This window comes from Rhipicephalus microplus, chromosome 1, assembly GCF_043290135.1.
Source record: "Rhipicephalus microplus isolate Deutch F79 chromosome 1, USDA_Rmic, whole genome shotgun sequence".
NCBI classification, from domain to species: Eukaryota; Metazoa; Arthropoda; class Arachnida; order Ixodida; family Ixodidae; genus Rhipicephalus; species Rhipicephalus microplus.
This window is the reverse complement of record NC_134700.1, coordinates 113,937,014-113,959,915: the sequence shown is the minus strand read 5'-3', so window position 1 is coordinate 113,959,915 and position 22,902 is coordinate 113,937,014. Positions and strand designations below refer to the sequence as shown.

The 22,902-nt window shown below is 43.9% G+C and overlaps 1 protein-coding gene across 2 annotated transcripts in view; it reads left to right on the top strand.

The window, feature by feature from the left end:
• The window catches only part of LOC119178234 (beta-hexosaminidase subunit alpha), a 75,138-nt gene that overhangs the window by 9,934 nt on the left and 42,302 nt on the right, over positions 1–22,902 (top strand). For both annotated transcript variants that reach the window (XM_037429427.2, XM_037429428.2), the window contains exons 6-9: positions 3,992–4,093; positions 7,918–8,026; positions 15,080–15,284; positions 17,679–17,765. In XM_037429427.2, coding sequence (XP_037285324.2) covers positions 3,992–4,093; positions 7,918–8,026; positions 15,080–15,284; positions 17,679–17,765 — 503 coding nt within the window. The remainder of the gene's footprint in view (positions 1–3,991; positions 4,094–7,917; positions 8,027–15,079; positions 15,285–17,678; positions 17,766–22,902) is intronic.

The following is a 22,902-nucleotide window of genomic DNA, read 5'->3' as shown; positions in this document are numbered from 1 at the left end:
AGACAAAATAGAACTGGCAGAGCTTTCGAAGTTGATTAATAGACGTAAGGTATGCGATGTAAGAAGGTATAACATGGAGAGAATTGAACACGCTCTGAAAAACGGAGGAAGTGTCAAAGCATTGAAGAGGAAACTTGGGATAGGCAAAAGTCGGATGTATGCACTAAGGTTCAAACAAGGCAAAATAACTACCAATATGGATAGGATAGTTAAAATAGCGGAGGAGTTTTACAGAGATCTGTACAGTAGCCGAGACAACCACGACCTTAATACTATAAGAACTAGCAGTAACCCAGATTACACCCCTCCAGTAATGATAGAAGAAGTCAGAAAAGCTTTGGAGAGCATGCAAAGGGGCAAAGCTGCTGGTGAGGATCAGGTAACATCATATCTGCTGAAAGATGGAGGACAGATTGTGTTAGAAAAACTAGCCACCCTGTTTACGAGGTGTCTCCTGATGGGAATAGTACCAGAGTCTTGGAAGAACGCTAACATCATCTTAATGCATAAGAAAGGAGATTTATTTATTTATTTATTTATTTAATTAGTACCCACAGCGCCCATACAGGCATTATAGTGGGGGGGGGGGGGGTACAGAAAAGAACATGAAAATTGCAGGTTCACATAAGTTCACATAATTGCATTCACATAAGTAAAAAAGAGAAAAGAAGTAGATTTCCAAAATACAAAAACATACACAGTTGCACCGAGCACAGATGCGTCAGAAAAGTCATTGATGAAAATCTCATGATAATTAAAACAAAGTGCAGCATTCGTCTAGCACAAGGGCAAATTAACACCAAAACAAAACAACATAGCTTACAACCAAGATACCGTACAGATCATGGCGACTGCCAGGCGCACACACGTAGTCTACAGGGCTTAGCGGTCCAAAGATTCAATCATTTTTATTGCAGAAAAGAACGCATCCGTTGAAGAAATTTCTACAATTGTGGACAAGGACTTGAAGAATTACAGGCCGATCAGCTTGCACTCTGTAGTATACAAGCTATTTACAAAGGTAATTGCTAACAGAGTAACGAAAACATTAGAATTCAATCAACCAAAGGAACAAGCAGGATTTCGAACAGGCTACTCAACAATAGACCACATTCATACTATCAATCAGGTAATAGAAAAATGCTCAGAGTTTAACCAACCACTATACATAGCCTTCATAGATTACGAGAAGGCATTTCATTCAGTAGAAATATCAGCCGTCATGCAAACACTGCGGAATCAGGGCTTAGATGAAGTATATATAAACATTCTTGAAGAAATCTACAGGGTATCAACTGCTACCATAGTGCTTCATAAAGAAAGCAACAGAATACCAATCAAGAAGGGTGTAAGGCGGGGGGACACAAATTCCCCGATGCTATTTACCGCGTGCTTACAGGAGGTTTTCAGAAGCCTAAAATGGGAACAGTTATGGATAAGTGTCAATGAAGAATACCTTAGTAACCTGCGCTTCGCCGATGACATTGCATTGCTGAGTAACTCGGGGGACGAATTGCAACTCATGATTACGGAGTTAGACAAGGAGAGCAGAAAGGTGGGTCTTAAAATTAATCTGCAGAAAACGAAAGTAATGTACAACAACCTCGGCAAGGAGCAGCGCTTCGAGATAGGTAATAGTGCACTTGAAGTTGTAAAAGACTATGTCTACTTAGGGCAGGTAATAACCGCAGAGCCGAACCACGAGATTGAAGTAACTAGAAGAATAAGAATGGGGTGAGCACATTCGGCAAGCTTTCTCAAATTATGACAGGTAGATTGCCACTATCCCTCAAGAGGAAGGTATATAACAGCTGTATCTTGCCAGTACTTAGCTACGGAGCAGAAACCTGAAGACTTACAAAGAGGGTTCAGCTTAAATTGAGGACGACGCAGCGAGCTATGGAAAGAAAAATGGTAGGTGTAACCTTAAGAGACAAGAAGAGAGCAGAGTGGATTAGGGAACAAACGGGGGTTAAGGATATCATAGCTGAAATCAAAAAGAAGAAATGGACATGGGCAGGGCATGTAGCGCGTAGACAGGATAACCGCTGGTCATTAAAGGTAACTGACTGGATTCCCAGAGAAGGGAAGCGGGTTAGAGGGAGACAGAAGGTTAGGTGGGCAGATGAGATTAAGAAGTTCGCGGGTATAACTTGGCAGCAGCAAGCACAGGACCGGGTTAACTGGCGGAACATGGGAGAGGCCTATGTCCTGCAGTGGACGTAGTCAGGCTGATGATGATGATGATATATATATATATATATATATATATATATATATATATATATATATATATATATATATATATATATATATATATATATATATATATATATATATATATCGCTTGGTTGGAAATTCATATACAAATGCACGTACGCGTGCCTGGCCAGCTTGACTAAAGTATACATGAATGTAATCGTCAAAATGCCACAGTGGAACCAGAAGAGAGCCGAAATAGAACGCTTGTTGTGTTACCAATAACAAGAACTTGCACTTTTATCGGCTTTTCTGTGATGATTACTGGTAAGCGGAATGTTCACATATTATGTATTATTACGGGTTTGATGTCAGCATATTAGTCGCTATGGCTGCTTATCTGTGTTGTTTATGACAATTGTACCAATGCGACAAGTCATAGCTGTTCAACGAACGTACGGGAAACACTTTCTATGTTTATGCTCCCAATGTTTTCGTTTGTATTTCACTTTTTGGAACTCAATGGCATACAGTATTGAATATTTCATACAGTGCCCCGTAAACGAGTAAGATATACGCAATAAGTTAGGTGCATGGCGACGTTGTTCAGCAGAAAGAGGCATACCAGTGTATCGCCTACACAACGAATTTGTAATTAGATACTCAACCCTGCAGCAAGCATAAAGTCACCTAGTCTTTGGCAATGAGCTAGTATATGCATAGCCATAGCTGCAGAAGATTGTGCCATGGGGAAATCTCGTTACAGCTTAGTCAGGATTTAAGCTATAGAAACAAAGGGTGGTAAACATTTGCTCACGTTTATTTATTCATGTCTATGACGTACTTGGTTGACGGTACTTCTTATTTTCATGTGCAGATTTAGTTTTGATATTTAGATGAACGAGTCACAGTTATTCCAGAAAAAACACGATGTGTGACGTATTAGTTTTGCTTCCAGCTACTTTATTTCTTCTTTTTTCCGCCGAATTTTTCCTGACTTCGATGGTGGGAAAGTTGAATATTGGTATATATGAATAGCTTGGCGTTTGAACGTTGAAGGAAATACTTCTCGGGGGCTAAGTGGTTAACGCCTCGCATTCGTGACGCGAAGGTCCCATGATCGATTCCGCGTGCGGGAGTCTTTTCTGGGATTTTTTTTTTCCTTGCGTTTTCATATATATCGATACCTATGCATATACGGTGTATGGAATCGACGCCGACTTCAACGCTGGCGGCGAATCCAGCCGAAAGTGTCATATAATTACTATCGCAATAAAACTTCACCGAACATATTTGCCCCGTTCTACCCTGCAGAAAAGAACAACCAATCTTATTTTAAAAAAAGTGTTAGGCAATACGTAACGTGTAAAAGCCACGAAGTCTTTACAATTTATAAGAAATATTGTAACACAGATTCGGAATGCTTCTTACGTCAAAGTTGTGCTGTTCTTCTCACAGCTTTCACCTGCCTTCACGACAAATAGTCTGTTGAACTATTTTTCATCACATCAAGTCTTCCTCTTTTTTTCAAACTTTGGCCTTATTTGACCCTAAATACGAGGAAGATCACCGTAAGAAGCTACTGAATCACTTAAACTGTCTGAAGGTTATTGTGCATGCACCTAGATAACGCACACCAGCAGTTAATTATTAAAGTATCAAAATGTGGCTGCTGTTGCGGATGTTGAGCCATGTACCTCCAGCTCAGCGCTCTAATGCCGTAATCAGTTCCCTGTTGGTGCAAGCGCTGATTATAGTCACAGATCAATAACAGTCATTCATTCACTTCCAGGACGCAATGTCGTACAACAAAATGAATGTTCTCCACTGGCACATCGTGGACGATGAGTCTTTTCCCTACGTGAGCAAGAAGTTCCCCAGCATGAGCGAAAAGGTGAGATCGCGTGGGGCGGCCGTTGCTTTTATATTAGACACGTACCAGCATTGTGAATGTGGAGTACGCTACACATATCGCACCAGCTTCTGTAACCTATGAATTGACCTGAAAAGGCGAGAACTGAAACTCAAGATACCAGTAGGCAGACTTAGGACAGGTGCACAAAAACCAGAAGCGTTCACCACCACAAACAAAAGGTGAGGATAGTTATATGATTTTGAATTCCTCATCGTTATCGGTTTCGTTCCTCCTTAACTCTCGAAGGGTGAAACGCAATCATAAAGACTCCTAACGAACATTTCTTGTTTTAAATGCGAAGCATTTCTCAGCGAACTTCGGAGTTTTTGAGTGTATCTATCAATCCATCATCTAGCCACCTACGACACTCAGCTCTCCCTGTTGTTTTGATAATTGTATCGATACCAAAATTGGTGTGGCATAACATGCCTGCATGGTGAGCATGTGCGACTAGTCATAACATGAAAATTATGGCACGTATGTCACGAATGTCTACATTTACATTTCCTGGTCTTCCCACTCTAGCGGACTTTTATTCACATGACACATTACAAAACTGGTATGGCGTGACATGACTGCATGTGGAACATAACTGACAGACTCTAACGTGGAAATCATGATATGCATGTCATGTAAGCCATGATTACGAGCCATACACTCATGGTGCACTCACAGTCGTTTTGCTAGCTTCACAAGTACCAGATTTGGTATTACTTGACGTGACTGGATGACGAAGATATATGACTGGTGCAAACACGATAATCATCACAGGCGTTCCATGTAAGAACGTGACTACATACCATGCTCATGATGCGCTCACGGTCGTTTCAAAAGCTTCACATGTACCAAACTTGGTATCACATGACGCGAACGGACGACGACGGCGAATGACGCGTGCAAGCATGATAATCATGACATGCGTGTCATGCAATGCATGACTACATGCTACGCTCGCATCCCACTCGCGGCCGTTTCACTAGCTCCACACATAGAAAGTTTGGTATCACGTGACGTGAACAGACTGCGAATGTATATGACTCGTGCAAACATGAGGAGCACGACATGCGTGTCATGTAAAACACGACTACATGCCATGCTCATTGCCCGCTCGCGGTCGTTTCGACTGCTCCACATATACTAAATTTGGTATCACGTGACGGGAACAAACGACGAAGGTAAAAGACACGTATAAACATAATAATCATGACAAGCGTGTCATGTAAAACATGTCTACATGTTATGCTCTTAGCGCGGTTGCGGCCGTGCTATGAGCATAGCATGAGCTCCACCTAAACCATATTTGGTATCAAGTGATATGAATAAACGATGAAGCTAAATGACACACCCAAATATAATAATCATGACACGGAAGTCATGTACAACACAATTTACGTCCACCTCGTAACGTTATGCTGATGGTAAAGTGTTAAATCAACATTACTCTTTCGTGCTTCTTTCGTGCTTCTTTCGTGCATCAATTTCGTGCTTCTTTCGTGCATCGATGCTATGCTTCGCATAGCATCGATGCCCATTGTACGTGGGATGTGCCATTTTTTTACATTGCCACCTTTTGCTAACGTTGACAACATATACGTATTGATGGTGTTGTACGTGCTGTAAGCATTTTTTTATACAAGCGTATCGCTCGAGTGATATCTTACAAGGTCTCAGATTATCCTAGAGACTCGATTTTCACCACACACAAATCAATGCGTGAAACACATGGACGCATGCTCTGTATTTCTAAGGCATTTGCAGAAGAGGTGCCATCAAATTAGGTGCTATATTTTGGCACGCTGCAGCACGTAAGCTCTGTTGAATGTTGCAGCTGAATAATGGGTGCTGCGTGTGCAATGTAACAATACGACTACCAAATTGGTAGAACAATGGCAGAGTTCTTATATAGACTTTTCGATCGTAGATATTGAGGAAGACAGACTGATAATGTTGAAAACACCGAAGCAATATTACTACTGTTAAGTTCGACTCAATTAAGTTCAGAGGGTACAAATTGATTGACCAACGCGGGAGATTTTCGAATGTACTACAGATAAATCTTTTCTGGGCCACAATTACAGAACTCGATGCTATCAGGAATTTTACAACACATCAGCTTTTTATTTTCTTTTTGGTACGCAGTGAAAGTACGTGATGCTCTTTGTCTGATGCATCTTAAGTGCGGCATTCCTGAACACGAGGAAATAAAACAAAGGGCATGCGTTTATATTCCTGTGAACTGATATGACAGACCGCAAATATCGCTTCGCGACTGAAGATGATCAATGTTTAGATTGCTGGCCGTATCTGGGCTGCAGTTGTGGATAAATAGAGTGCTCCTAGCTTTCAAAGTTAGGTGAACAAAAGATTACTTTTTCAGCCAGGTAATATAAATCTTTTGGGATCGCAAAGCGATGGTCATTCTTAACGTAGCTTTTGGCGCCCAATAAACACGAGAGATGGACAAGTGCAATTCATGTTTATTTCGCATCAAAAGCTTGGTTAAGAATGAACTAACTCACCCAACAAGTAAGTCTGCGATGGTCAGAGAAAAGTACAGGAAGATACGCCACTGAACACTGCAAATGCTAGGAGAATATTTGTAATATGCGATCCAGTGGAATGTTCGTCATTTCTTGTCCAACAGTACGGTCTTTTTTCTACCAAAGCTTATAGAGGAATATCCCCTGGTGTTTCAGTTGGCTTGATATAATCATAAAGTAGAATAAAAAAACTCACAGCATATTCACGAATAAAATGATGATGAATGGGGCGAAGCGTCCATGCGATCATCTGTCCGTCCATCCATACGTCCATCTAGTGAACGCTCCAAAGTACCGCTATCTCGCATCTTTTCATCATATATTCATCATATACAAGTACCGCCACCCAGCGGACATTCTAAGGAGTAAACGAAAGTTGGATACTAGGACGACATGCGACATACGACCCACGGCTTAAGGAGCTTCGCCCCTACGAGCCGTAAGATATTAGAGAGTTTTAGTACTGCGTACGCTGCGTATGTGGCGGCGTTGCGTACGTAAGGACGCCACGTTCTGCGTAGTGCGCATGCGCAGACCGCAACGCGCACGTATCGCGTTACGTACGCAGCCGCTACGTACGCACGCATGAGATGCGTGCGTGCGTACGTATGAGGTGGTCGCGCCGCTCTCGAACAACTTTGCGACAGCGCGAGACTTCGTTTTGCAAAATGGCGGCATCGAGGGCAAGCACCGACCGGCTCTGTGGCTTATAATATGGCCATAATCTGGCTATAACACTTGGATTGGCTCACATTGGCTGCCAACAACACGTGCTTCTATTTTGATCTACCAGATGGCACAACACGCTTCACGCTCGTTATGTACGCGGGTACTACGGCGTACTAAAAGCCGATTAGTGGCAAAAGACGCCACGTAACGCAAGGCGCTTGCGTGATGCGTACGTAGCACCATTCCACAGTACTAAAACTCTCTATTATCTGTGTGATAGTCATGATATAGCTCTGATTTGATGGAATCTTAGCTGTCAATGTATGTGAATCCAGGAGATAAAGGACTCTATATAAAGGCGAAGCATTCTTCATAAATAGATTTTGCGGGTGTTCTTTGTGCCTAAATCGGAGTAAACAAGCACAAAGCTCTTGCGAAAGTTCGTAATTGCAGTCTATTCGGTGCTTTAAACATAGTGCCTAGTAGGACGAACTAAAAAATCAGGCTTAGAGGGACAGTTTAGAATATTAAATAGCCTGCAGTTGAAAACTTTTTGTATCATTTACAATGTTGCCAACGACAATTTTTCTGCAGGGTGCCTATGATCCGGAAATTCGCGTGTACGCGCCAGAAGATGTGCAGTATGTAATCAGAGAAGCTGCTGCGAGAGGCATTCGCGTCATGGCCGAATTTGACACGCCTGGTAAGAGCTGCTTATGAAGAAATTACTAAACTTCCTACATTTTTGCTTACTCAAGAGCGGTTTCTGTTCTGGTATTACAACAACACCAAAACCAAAAGAGTGTCCTTGTACAACTTCGCGTTCACACGTAACATCAGCGCACGGCATATGTCATCTTTGTCGATTGCAGTTATACTTTTAGATGCGGAGCATCTAATACTCGAGGCTTGTAGTGCGGCGCCGTCCGCAAGCTTCCTCCTCCTTTTTCCACCATCTGTGCATCCCTTTCTCCTCTACACACCGCGCGCGCTTCACTCTCCACCATCTGTGCACCCTTCCTCCTCTACACACCGAGTGCGCTTCTCCTCTTCACGAACATTCGCTAGCTGTATAATGTAGCGTGCATGCGCCGTCACGCTTCGAGAACATCGGCAGCTGACGCGCGCGCATGCGCCGTCGCGCTTCGAGAACATCGGCAGCTGACGCGCGCGCATGCGCCGTTGCGCTTCTCCCCCTTCTCGAACATCGGACAGCTGACAGTGCATGCGCCGTCGCGCTGTATATATACTCAAGGTCGGCGCTCGCTCGCTCAGTTGCCGCTCGTCGGTTGGTTTGTACGGCGCGTCGACGTCCAAGGTCGCGGTGAAATGAATTCCAACGAATCCACAAACACAATGATCGACGTCCCTTCGACCAGCGCCGCCCTTTCGCATACGTGTGTACGTGTTCACTCATTTAACACCCCCTCCTACAACCACGTTAACCAATTTAGCCATCGACCCAAGTAAGTCGCAATTTAACACCCCATTTCACAACCACGTTAACCAATTTAGCCATCGACCCAAGTAAGTCGCACTTTAACACCCTGTTAACCAATTATATGCTCCGCATCCTCCTCAGTGTTCCCCCGAGGGAAGCTGCGGGCAATTTTTTTTCTGCAGTCTTAAGTAGCAGGGTAAAGACCTCTCCCATGATCCACCAATCAACCTGTTTTTGTGATTTCTGCGACCACGTTAAAGTTCGCGGGTATAACATGGCAGCAGAGAGCACAAGAGTTTTACATGAAAGAGCTCAATATACGTAAGCAAATAAAATATTTGGTGTCCTTGAAATACTTGGCTTTGTTCTAGCACTACTTAAATTCTAGGAACCAGTGTGGCATATCTACCCACGTTCACTCATTTCACATCAATGTCACATCTTTAGAAGAACAGACGCACAGGGAGAAGGTCGAAATTTCCCAAGCCACTATCCCATGTATTTCTAAAGACGCATGTTCTGGAAACTGTTGACCAAACTGTGGACTATACATATTCATGGTTAAAGAAGGCGTGCAAACACGGACATAAACGAGAAGACAAGAGCCGCAAACGTTAGCACTTGTGTTGTTTCCGCTTTTCTCTTGCGTCTGTGTTTGCACTCCAAGTCACTTAGGAATTAAGATATTACGAATACTGTGAAAAAGTTTTTTTTTTGCGTCAGCTACTTTCGTCATCAATTTTACGTAATTTTGTTGAAATAATTATGCTCCTAATAAATATGACTACGGGCAGATGTGCGGGTGTTTTTGCTGGTTTCGCTTGTATTTGAATGATGTTTTGTTGACTTTTTCGAATGAAGCAGTGCGGTGCGAACGCCTATTCGAATTTAGAAAGCATGCAGTTCCACTGGTACTTGAAAAAGTGAGAAACATCAAAGTGTAAATATTGAAACCCAGCACACGAGTTTCCATGTGTTCTTTCGTTCAAAAGGCTTACTCTCGCTTTCTTTTGTAACGAAACATAGCATGCTTACATTCAACGTGTAACCAATAAAGCGTCGAGAAGCTTCGGCTTCCTTCAGTGAAGCTGTGAAGATTAACCTAGAGAGTACAACAATACACAGACCACAAACAACGAATTAGTTGTATAGTACCGATGGGTTGTGTGGTTGCCATCTCATATTGAAGATATAGACGTGCCTCACGCTACTCAAGAGTACTCATCTGGTTAATTAACATAGAAGCGTGATGGTCGCCATTTTAACCGCCACAATATGCTGACAACGTACTGCTTAAATCGTGGCGCACCGATGTTCTTGCGAAATCATTGTTCGGCAACGTAAGATTCTATCAGAAAGCACAATATTCTATCAGAGCGCATTGTGACAGTGTTGTTCTGCTGCATAAAAGTCTGAAAAAGCCTTCATTATTGCATTTATTGTTTTCAGGCTACGTTATTTTCTACAGTGATAGCTGCTATGAGATCAGAACATGGGTCACGTGCAGCGCCGTAGTTTTCAGCCACTGCCGCCGCCACCGCCACCTCCAGTGTCCGTAACCAGTATCGCAAGGAATAGGTGAAAAAAAAAGAACTAAGTGAACACAAATACCGAGGCCACAATAGAATTCGATCCCGGGTCTGTGGCGTGCCAGCCCAGTGTTCTCTCACTGAGCATTGCCTGCGCTTGAAAATAGCTCCTAAACTGGCCTTAGGCAGACTTGGTGTCAGGAAAAGAACCACCTTAATACGAGCAATAAGACGTTTTAGAACGTCAAAGGAACAACGAGGCATCACACAATGCGTATTGCGTAACGAGTGGGTCGTCCAATGCTGCAGCCCATTACAAAAGCTTGTTCTTGATCCCCTATTAACTGTGGCACATACCCGCTTCAGCTATAATTCTTTATCGTGGTCAGCCACTGCTTAAAAATTGCACAAGAAATCCTACCAAGTGTGTAGGAGATACCATGATTCTCCAAAGAATGACAAAGAATAGCGTAGTGAAAGCTGGCCTACTACACAAAAAGGATTATTACTTATGGCATAGTGGGTACACGTAAAGTGTGCTAGAAGCAGTTACAGAAAGAGAGTTTAGGAAAGGCTCTGAAAATCCGCTCTTCTATCTTTCGCGGTGACTGTGTTGCGCGTTTTGCGGAGGCCTGGCGTTCTTTTTTTCGGGGGGAGGGGGTGGGGTGCACCGAAAAAGCCGTTTCCGAACCCAATGGATTCATCAATCGATATACACTTTTGCGTTTTCGTTTCTTACGTATTATTGAGATTTAAAATCACCTTGATTGGTTCTTGCATGAAACATTGAATGATGAATTGGCCCTTGACTTGCTTACTCTCTTCACTGTTCAAGTATGGCTTCATATTTTCGTTTGTTCTTTTTGTTCTTACTTTCCGCTGCAAATATGCAACCAGACAATTGAAAATAGAGAAGGAGTCACATCTATCATATTCTGCCTCGCGGATTGGAAGGGCTTGTAAGAATACAAGTGAGCAATTAAATCGTTCTTTTGAGAAACTGGCCAAAACATCATGCAGCTTTGTCACACAAGCTGCAAACAAGTTCTGCACAGCCTTCGTTTAACGTCATGATCTGCCATGCATAGACATGGATGTCTTCTAACTTTTCGGTGGTTGTATGCATAAGATTTCTTATCTTTTAGTGCAATAACAATTTACATGAACACTCTCGATGGTTTTTTGCCGTTGCCATTGCTATCACCATCACGGCCATGTTTCGTAGAAAGTCCAAATTGGTAACATCGTCCCGCGCATTGTATGTTCTACCCCAGTAAAAAGTGCGTGAACGAAAGTAACAAACGTCGCTGAAGCAGGCAACAAACAAACCGGTTCATCACCATTGCTTGAACGGAGCATGCAAAAACCTCATCCCGCTTGGGAGGTCTGCCACCATAGCATCGGAAATGCCTGATCTGTATTGAACGTGCTTGAAAAGATGTGAGAAGTCTGGAGGAGGGGAGAAGTTGCTGAAGCAGTAACTTTGATGTTTTATTCTAAGGGCGCGGTTGCGGTTGTTGGTACGCGTGCTATCTGTCTTGACTGCTGACAGCCGGCGGCTCATGTATACCCTTCTACGTGCTCAGCTTTCAACGCGAAGGGACTGTGTGGAAAGAGCATCTCGCAAGAAAGCGGCCGTATTTCCTTACACCGCTGTTTTGTATAATCGCTCGATATTGAATGCAAAAAAGTTACCTGCCAGCCTCACTTCATTTGACAACACACTTTATTGCTACCACAATAAGTGTGGTGCTCTTCTCGTGAAGCGGTGACATTTTCGTCACAATCGCCCTGCATAAAGCATTAAAGGACACATTTTTAGGAGTATAAAAAAAGCTGGATGAATTTATGTAACATATGCGGCAGAAAGCATGCGCAAAAGCCGACATGTCAATTGCTACTCTAAGTTTGCTGTTTCTAAAATTGTTATTTGAGTCTTGGCGGGTAAATTGAAAGTACGCAGCATTGCTATGATTGTGCAATACGTGAGCTCTCCGTTTTAACATGGCAGTGAAGAAATATATTATTGTTTTAACAAATGTCTTGTTCGTAATTGGTAGTGTATCTTTCCTTATGTGAAAATTTTGAGATTTCTTTGTAAAATATTTGTGGAAAGTAGAACAGCACTCACTCAAACCTTGATAGGCCAGGTTTTTCGAAGCGTATGAAGATTCATAAATTGGTTTAAAACACAGAGCGCATAATGAACATGTGAAAAGTAAAGGCCGAGAATATAGCGTTGAGTCATTCTCATGTTAAAGGAACGGCGGAACCCTCTGAAAACAAGCTGAACTTATTCCGCCCATGAAAGAACTGTCTGCATAGTTTTTACAACGAGCCCCCTTTTTCTCACTAAACAGGGATTCACATTTTCATTTCATCATTCAATATTACTTTTAGTGCCTCTGACAGCAAAACAGTTGTATGTGTGTATGTACCTACCATGCAACGTTTTACTGGTGTACACTAATATTTTTCTTCTGGTAGCATTACATTCAGCCCACTTTTTAGTAGGATCTTTTGTAACGTTAAGCATGGTGATACGAATTCATTTGCACGCAACGGAACATTGGTCTTGGCAGAAGTAAGAAGAGCGCCATGTGGCCCTGAACTTAGCCAATTACAAAAACTGCTCGAAAAAAAGACAAAAAGACCAAAGGGACACTCACAAGTGTACCTTCAGTGTTTCTGTCTCTTTTTCACGCAGTTTTTGTAATTATGCTTTACCAACTCGCCCAGCGTTCAGTCCTTCGAAGTTAGGTCTGGCGACCTATCGCCGGAACTATTTGCGGATGCCTAGAGCACCTAGCTCCAGAGATGCTAACGATATCTGACGCGCCTACGAGCGTTCAGAAAACTTATTTTACCAGTTTTTAATGTTCCATAATGGTCTAAAACATCAATGTGAAGGTAGTTAAGCACAGTTTAACCAATCTCTGTGAAAGCAAAACCTTAAAGGGACCGAGAACAGCCCAGTACACGAAATTAGATTAAAGCAGGGATAGAAAGATTGTCCCTCATAGTAACTCTAACTAACTCTGTTTTTCTCGTGAAAGGTGAACTTATAATGTCATTAGTTGTTGAAAAATTGTGAAAAGAGTCTGTGGTGCTACCCGGTGGCAGAAACTTTAATTATATTTTGTGCCCCGTCATGCGACCCTAGACTAGTGTACGTGGTCAGCATTTTCTCTGTTAGTATTTAAATATTGTTTTCTTTTTTTTGAGAAATAAGAGATATTACGGCCTAAAAGTGTACCTATTAACTTGCGTTAACTCTACGCAATAAAGTGGCGCTGCCTTCGCATGACGTAATCTGCCCATGCTCAGCAGCGCGTCACGAACAACTTTATCTGCGTGCTCATAAAAGCGTGCGCGCAGTTTCTGGGTACGTTGCTAAGATTTAAAAGCCACCTGCTTTTTATGTACTATTTGTCTAAGAAATGACGTACTGCGCATTCGGCACAGCCGCGCATATGCTCAGTGATGTTTTCGGCGACTTGACTTGGCTTGTGTGTAGAGAGAGTAACGACAAGGGCATGCAAGCCATCCACAACACAGGCGCAACAACCTTGGGCACAGGCGCACACAACGCGGTAGGAATACAGAGAAGCTGTAGAAAACCACATCGTCTCACTGCAACGGCTTATTTTCAAAAATAGTTGTACAGCTCAGAATAAATGTGGTTAAGAATAGTTACTGGAACATTTTTGAAAGCAGAACAATGCGGCACGCACAAGTCACCAGAGAGGCTACCGGCATCGCTATCAACTCTCAACGTTGCCGGTTGAAAGGGCTCGCCCATGTTCAGAGCCTTTCAAATAAAAAAAAATACTGCTTATAAGATGATTACGTGCTTTTGGGCTTAACTACGGCAGCTACGAACGCTGTAAACTGTAATCTTTCTGTGGTGCTGGAAAAAACTGTCCGAAAAATCAGTTGTCAGCCCCTTTAAACATAATGCCATGTGGAGTATTGGTATCGTTTCACAGCATTACAGCATTTATGTGCTTTTCCGACTACAAAGTAGTGCTAATATTATAACCACGCGATTTTGGTATAAGCCTTGCGGGCCTGGTGGTTTAATTTACAACCCCTAGTGAAGATTGCTTCTACGACCTCAAAAACCAAACCAAAACTGCTTATTCTTGGTGCGCATGGTTCCTAAATTATCGGCACTGCAATTGAAACTAAACTCTTGTATGTTTTTGGAGTTGGGGGCCACAAAAGAAGACACTTGATAAAACACTTGGGTGAAGCAGAGGAGTGTAAGCTAAAAGGTGGCTAAGCCCCATTTTCAGGACAATGTACTGAAGCTGTGTCAATGACTAATAAGATATTGGTGGAAATTTTGCGTAATAATAGTGTAGAATAGTGATAATAGAAGAAGTTAATGTTTTCATTTCACAATCAATCAGCCCTTATGACCTAATTGACGCCATGTTTATTAACCCATAAGTGTTTGCGTAACTGGCTAAATTCTTCGTTTGCAGCCATCTAAAAGAATGATGCACAAAAAATATCTGATCAAAATAAAATATTCACGGCCCAAAGGGTTAACCGCTGTAGCTATAAACACTGCGAAAAATGAGATTTCTATTTGGCCCTTAGAAAAATTGGGTGCGGAAAAATTGGTTGTCGGTCCCAATAAAGGGCCTAGTTTAAGCCCAAACTAAGTCAACAGGTTATACTGCATTTTCGAAGCGAGATATTGAGAACTAATTTAAGCATAAGAGCAGGTGTTCACGAAAATATGCGCAAACGAATCAGAGATTTGTCCTCAATGCAGGACACACTCGGTCGTGGGGCGAGGCCTTTCCTAATCTCCTGACGACGTGCTACAAGGGAACGAAACCCAGTGGTAAACTTGGACCGATTGATCCTAGTACGAATGCTACTTACGATTTCCTCAAGGCGCTGTTTTCTGAGGTGGCAGGAGTGTTTCCCGACCAGTACATTCATCTCGGAGGAGACGAAGTTAGCTTCGATTGCTGGTAAGTACTGAGTGACTGAATACAACGCAATATATCAATTGTGTTGGGCAGGTGTCTTGTCTATCAAACGTCTCAGAAAGGTGCATGTGCTATGCCAATCTATGTGTTGCCCAGTAACAAAAATGCTAATAATCTGCATTCTCGAATGCAATTTTCGCACTGCACATCTGAAATACCCACAATACTTTGCTGCATGCTTATTGAAGACATAGCGCAGAGATGATCTGGTAAGGAAAGAAAACCAGCGCAGGGCCAAACTGGCTTTAATGATGAAGGTAGTGGTACAGCTGACTTCTGCTGAGGCCCTTGGTAGTGGACACTCCTGTTATAAATATATCATACAAGAAAACTCAATTCTAGGGTACCCATTGAAGATAACTTCACAATATAGACAGTTTAAGTTTGTTAGAAATTATCCTGTACTTCATTCTGAAGCTCGTGTCTAGGTTTGTATATAATGCTTGCTAAACCATAATCAGCCCTTCTGTAGGAAAAGTACTAGAGGACGCACTATCCACAGGAGGTCGCAGTATGGCAGTAGTTATTTTTTTAACTATAAATGAGAGGAAAAAACACCAAATAGAAGATAATATTTCAACTCAGATATTTTAGTGGGATAATCATAAGATGAACAGGTGAAGTGCCTCAGATTGGCTGGACGACGTTTCGATAGGAGGATCTATCTTTTTTAACGGTGCCGTGTCATCCTCGGCATGTTAGTTTTTAAGGGGTTGTTGGTGACGTCATATCATGGTGGTGGCGCGTGTTCCTGTTGATGATCACTGTCTGAAAAGCAAAATACTATAAAGAAAAGAATGCAGTCCTTGCTTCGCTTCAAGTTAGGTGGTAGTGATTCAAAAAATGTTCTCTGAGAGTGGGGAAAAATGAAAAAAAGAAAAGCGCAAAGTTGGAGCAGTGCGCAGCAAAAGTGGCGGCCGCTTCAAACACGAACAAGTGAAATAGCTTGAACCTTCGGAGTCGGCAGATGGTCACCGCGTCCGGCTACCAGAATGGGTTGCCGACAATAGCGGTGTACGCCAGTTCCCGAAAACCTATGAATGATACATACAACAAGGAAGCAGTTAAAAACAAGGGCGAAAGTAGGCGGCGTATTTTTAAACGCCAAGATGTCGAAGGCAAGCGATACTGGATGGGTTCTGAAGAGCGCGTCGTTAATGGGGAAGGTCATTGGGCAAATATGTTTTCCGTATCCAACGTTGTTAATTGGGCAAATCAGCTTTCGGTATCCAACGTTGTTCACCTTTATTACGCGGTCGCCGACACCATTAAGAGCATTGCGAAAGTAGCGGGAGCCACCAAATTTACAACGGCCATGGAACAATTTTCAACCAGAGAGATAAAATACACACTCTAAGGATAAGCTCCCCACAGGGCCCATGCATCGGAATCCACCACACACCGCACGGTTATGCTCTCAAGGGGCGATATGGTACAAGCATGGCGGCGTCATCTAGTAAAAGAAAACTACAAAAGCGCCTTCTCGCGTGCAGTAACTTGCATAAATGGCCATTGTATCTTTTAAAAAAATATTTATTGTAAACAACATACAATTTGCCTCTGTTTCTAATACATGAGCACACTTTTAATGATTTATATAGCTAGATTTTGAGCACCTTAAATAGGTATATTTAGCGCTTCTTTAAAATATTTTATTGGCGACAATGATGACGTTTCGAGATGTCACTGCTTTGGCGGTTATGGTTTTTTTTCGCCTGACTTTTCCTTTAGAGTCTTTATGTTACCTTTTCGTTTTCAACATTTTCGGATGCCATGAGTCTGCTTTTTTGGTTCAACTGGGTCCCGATGATAGATTAATTGATATGTAGGTTTTAACGTCGCATAACCACCATATGATTATGACAGACGCCGTAGTGGAGGGCTCCGGAGATTTCAACCACCTGGGGTTCTTTAACGTGCCCCCAAATCTGAGCACAGGGACCTACAGCAATTCCGCCTCCATCGGAAATGCAGTCAACTGGGTCCCGCTGGATGGCAACATCTATCCAGCATAATCAACCGAAAACTAAATTTTTGAACCATAGTAACGACAGGTGGTTTTCTTTTATATAAATCAAACAGAAATAGACACGCAGCATTTTATTAGGTCTCTTCATGCACGGAGAGTCCTTTTTTATTTTAGCTGGTTTGATTGCTAGAGAATAATTGTAGTCGGACACTCCCAAGGCATCGGGATCATTTCGCAAGTGTCCTGTTCGCGGAGGTCATCCTTGTGACACATTTAGCTTACTTTCTTGAAAAGTACGACACTGCTGCTGATAACATTCCCGTTTCAGACTCTGTCATACACAGAGCTTTCGCTGTGACATAAATAGTCCTTTGTTTTTAATGATCCTTTGAACTTTATTTTCGCAGGAAATCTAACCCGAACATAACGGAATTCATGGCCCAGATTGGCATTTCTGGGGACTACCGCAAGCTCGAAGAATTTTACATAAAAAGGTGAGCTCATGTTGCTTCGTTTTGGTCCCGCAATGTTTCATACACTGCAACGTAGAAAATATCTGTAGAGGCGTGTAAATATTTAGCGTGCGTGAGGGGCACCTTTTTTTTTTGCGTCAGTGCCGTATAACAAGCCAAGTTTAGAACAAGAAGGGCTAAGTGCATTCCCACGAAGCGTACTCATTTGTGCCCGCTGTCCCTTCAGATGTTCCCTTTTAAAGACCTCACCTCATACTGACGCGTTTTAGATGACCAATATTTCCTGCTTATCTCAAAAGTGAGGGCTTGCGGAAGTATTTTGAAGTGCTTGTGGGCACCTTCAAGGTGCTGTCATCTGCATGTAGTAGTTTGTATTGGGAATCAAGTGGTGGTTTCACGAAAGAATTAGGTTGATTAGGTTGTGGTGAAATTCATGCATAACAAAGTTAAATCAAGAGAGCTGATTTATTTGAAGACAAGGAGGTCAGTCTGAGCTGGTTCACATAGCGATATATTTATTGAATCGGAGGTAACAGACAGCTTACTGAATTCCCAGAAGTCCAAATTGTTTGTGAAGTATTGATCTTATTCAGTTGATTGCATGTCAAAAGGGTGGATTATGTTGACTAGCCAAAGTCAATCCACACCACAGAGAATAATTCAGCCATTCGTGCTTATTTAGCATTTCAAAGGCATTATGCATTTCTCGTAAAGTAGCGTGCTTCCTTCTGAGGTTAGAGAGAAAATAGACCTTTATTGTGAACAAGTGCACTATGCGCCCGAAGTCGGCAGCCTCTTTTTTCCAAGTGGCCTCAGGCCTTCACAATTTTTCAGGCCCTTTCAACAAGACTTCCTTGATTCTTCAGGCCTCTGTCCGATGATTTGTCCCCCCCCCCCCTCCATATATTTTTAGTTAGTTTAGAGCTGCTAGAATTTTGTGTGCATCGACATACCTTAAGACATGGGGCGTCCAGGACACCGCGAAAATGTATAGGTACTCACGCCCCGCCCATGATGCGCTCGCGGTCGTTTCACTAGCTTCCCATATACCAAATTTTGTATTACAGTACGTGAAAAATGCTCCGCCGCGGTGGTCTAGTGGCTAAGGTACTCGGCTGCTGACCCACAGGTCACGTGCTCAAATCACGGCTGCGGCTGCTGCATTTCCGATGGAGGCGGAAATGTAGGACCGTGTGCTCAGATTTAGGTACACGTTAAAGAACCCCAGATGGTCGAAATTTCCGGAGCCCCCTCCACTACGGTGTCTCTCATAATCATATGGTGGTTTTGGGACGTTCAACCCCACATGTCAATCAACAGTACGTGAATGGATGACGAAGGTACATGACTGGTGCAAACATGATAATCATGTGATGCGTGAGATGTGATAACATGACTACATGCCGCGCTCAAGATACGTTCGCGGCGGTTTCGCTATAGCTTCGCATATACAAAATTTGGTGTTACGTGACGTCAATGGATGCCGAATGTCTATGAGTGGTGCAAACATGACAATCATGACATGGGCGTTATGTAAGCACATGACAACAAACCACACTCATGATGCGTTCTCGGCCCTGTCGCTAGCTTCAGGTATACCAAATTTGGTATCACGTGACGTGAATGGACGACGAAGGTAAATGACACGTCCAAACATGATAATCATGACATGCGCGTTACGTGAAACATGATTATATGCCATGCTCACAGCGTGCTCCTGGCTGTTTCGTTAGCTCCACATATACGACAAAATTTGGTATCACGAGACGTGAACAGACGACGATGGTAAATTACACTTTCAAGCATGATAGTCATCGAATAGAACTCATGTATGGCATAATTTACGTCCACCTCGTAACCTCTGGCTCATTTTAAGGTTGCGTATCAACCTTCCTCATTCAGGCTTCGCATATCATTGATTCCCACAGTACGTGGGATCTGCCAATTTTTTTATCGGACTTTGGCGTCTTCTTCTGCCCCGTTCTCTAGCTCTCCTCGCGCTTGAACAACGATGCCGCTTTTAGTCATCACAGTTGACCATGGCTACACGCGCGCGGAGCTGCCGACAGTTTTTGTGGTGGTGGGGTTGGCTGCTCTTGGAGGCCGGTCATTACCACACTGTAATGTGAATTGGTTATCTCCGAAAAGCGTCTCTTTTAGGCGACTTTGGCTGCATAAGAAGGGCTGTACTCCGCCACGCACAAACGTAACATAATAATTTATCAGAGAGAGAGAGAGAGAGAGAGAGAAAACTCTTTATTGGGTTGCAAAAGAAGGGTTGTAGGAGCTAGATGGGTGGGGCCCATGGCAAAGGCTCCACTAGCTTGCGCCGCCTGCCGGACGCGGTCCAGTTGTGCTAGTTGCACCTCCAGGTTCGAGCTAGCGAGGAGTGCCTCCCAGTGCTCCAAAGAGTTTTCTATTCTATACATACGCTGTAAGCGACCGAGTTCGTTTGGCTGTTCAGCACAACTCCACGACATATGGTAAAGGGTCGGTGCCGAGTCGCCACACCACCGACAATCGCGCCCATACAAGGTCGGATGAATTTTGTACAATCGTAATAAATTTGGATAAACTCCCGTTTGAATTTTACGGAGGTCTATGACATCTTCCACTTTAAGAGATTTGTGGGGGGTACCATATTTCTGCAGCGTTCATCGCTGGTGAGCAAGAAGCTCTCGCGGAGCCATCCGAGCCTTGTCGTTTTCCTCCTCATCACGAAAGCCGTTGTTGCTTGGTGTATCAAAGATGGTTCTGGTCACCAGCACTGGCTATGTCACTTTGATCATTCGCTATGTTGCTGTAAAGGCTTGGTTGGTGCTTTTGTCGATGACAAGCCTGGGGTACCATATTGACGGTGTCGTAGTGGTCCAGTACTTTGACCACGCTGTGACTTTTCAGTCGCAGTGGTTTTATGTTCCTCTCTGGGATGCAGTGAGCAGTCTCACGGTACTCGGAGTTTCCTACAGTGATGCGGCTTGGCGCCATATTTTCTCGGCGATGGTTCTAGTCGGTGACCATGCCTGTTTCAGCAAAGTCACCGGTTTTGATGTAAAGTGCTGGCATTTCTGCAACCGTTGTTTTATGATAGGACACTAAATGGCAGATCTGCCAATGGTACGTGCTGAACCAGACGCTGTCGTCTTTTATTGTGTGTCGCAGTGGGTTGTTTGGCATTCCTGGTAGTTGACTGCATTTCCCTCACCATTCGACGATGTGGCTTCTGCTTCTGCAACGTTGCAATATGGGAGATTCTTGACATTCTCAAGCCCACGCTTAGCAAAACTGCGGTCAGCGGAGCTGGGACGGCTTCATTGGAAGCCGTTACGAGAGTACGAGACTTGCACTGTGCGGGCAGGTCTTTGATGAAAACAACAAAAGGCGTGTCAGATACCTCGTTATCTTCGCGAGAGGCGTCTTTTTGCGAGGTGGAAACGCTCTCACCTTAGGTTAGTGAATGATTTAAAGTGTACAGACCCGCTTATGCTTGGTCATGAATGAGCGTGGTGAATTCCACAGGCACGTATGTTTATAGGTGTGGTAGAGTTTCCAGTACAATGTTGGCCGATTCCTTCAAGGGGGATAATAATGGTGAGCAAAAGGTAGCTTTTCCAATAAATGGGGAGGGGAAATGCTCTCGGCTGTTGGAACGAACACTCTGGTGTTAAATAACAAGGCAGTCTCAGGAAACCCTGAGTCTGCTGTTTGTGCCAAGAATGGCTGCGTAGTTTGCCGCTGAGGTGCAGTTGGCAGTTGCATGCTAGAGCTGGGGCCCTTCCTGAGTTCCATCCTCGGTGTAGGTCGCGTTGAACTCGGAGACACAGATTATCAGGCCCAAAGCGGCAATCATGGCTGCTTTTCATTTTGCCCAGGAATGCTGCCGCATGCCTTCATACCTGTGTAACACCACGGCAGCACCCCGACGGCGTTTGATGTCCGCCCACAATTTCTGCTGGTCCGACCAGGCCTCGAGAAATCCGACTGCGTTGGTGGTCACCAACAAATCTTCGGCTTGCTCGTAAAAGCCGCAGAAGTTGGATTTCACCGGCTGCTTGTGAAGGTGGCACCACAGGCAAAAATGGAGAAGGTGTCAAGCGAAGAAGCCCAGCTGGTCTGAGAGCTCCATGAAGATACTCCGGAGCTCTCTGTGTTGCTCGGGTGGGCTGGCCTCCAGGTCATGCAAGGTGGCTACGTTCCGCATGGCGTCGAAGGTCCTAAATGCCAGCAGCATGGCAGGAAATATCGCAGAGCTCGGCGCTGTTAAGACGTTAACCATGCCGCGGAGTAATGTGGTCGTACGCTTCAGGTGCATGGCACTGTCTAATAATTCGCTTGGTGTGGTGGTTGTGGTTACGGTAGCGAGTCGTTAGTTTGAAGGAGCTTGAAGGGAACCCCTCAGTGGTACAAATGAAATGCTCGGGGAGAGGTTTTTGTCCTAAGAAGTGTGAGCAGCGTCGTTGGCCAACAGGAAGGCGCTCCCAGCCTTGGTGGCACCCGGGTACACCAAGGAAGCGTGAACGGCGTCCCTTGGATGCTCACTCATTGGGAAAGTTTTGGGCATAAGATCCGTGTAGAGGAAAGCGGAAGTGACAGTCACATACGACAAGACCTCTTGCGCCTCTTCAAAAGAAGGTGCTAGCAAAGACATTGTCAGGTGAACCATCAAAGAGGTTTTTACGCCACCTGCGGAAGCTTGAGTGGATAGCTGCAGAGCGGTTGGTTCATGAAGTCCATGATGAATGAAGCGTGAACGGCGTTCCCCGATGAAGAGACCCGCGCTTTCGACGACCCACGAGGACACGTAAATGTGGCTTAACCACAAGGTACCGTTGTCAAACTGTGCCATTGTGAGGAATCATTCAGGGAACAGTTCGTCGGGCAAGCTGCTTTTTATCTGTATTTGTCGTCCTCTTCATCTGCGTGTTTCTCTAGCCCTCCGCGAGAACCACGGTGGTGCTTTTAGTGATCACATCTCCTAGCAGTACACAACGACGAGGACCATGACAGAACCATCGGCTGACCTTGACATACCGAATTACGCAGGATCAGCGGACGATCGACCGGTATAAAACTTCTGTGACCTCTTCGAACGCCACACTACCGCTGCATCCTGGTCGGAACGGGAGATGATTAGAAACTTCAGTTACTACGTCACCAG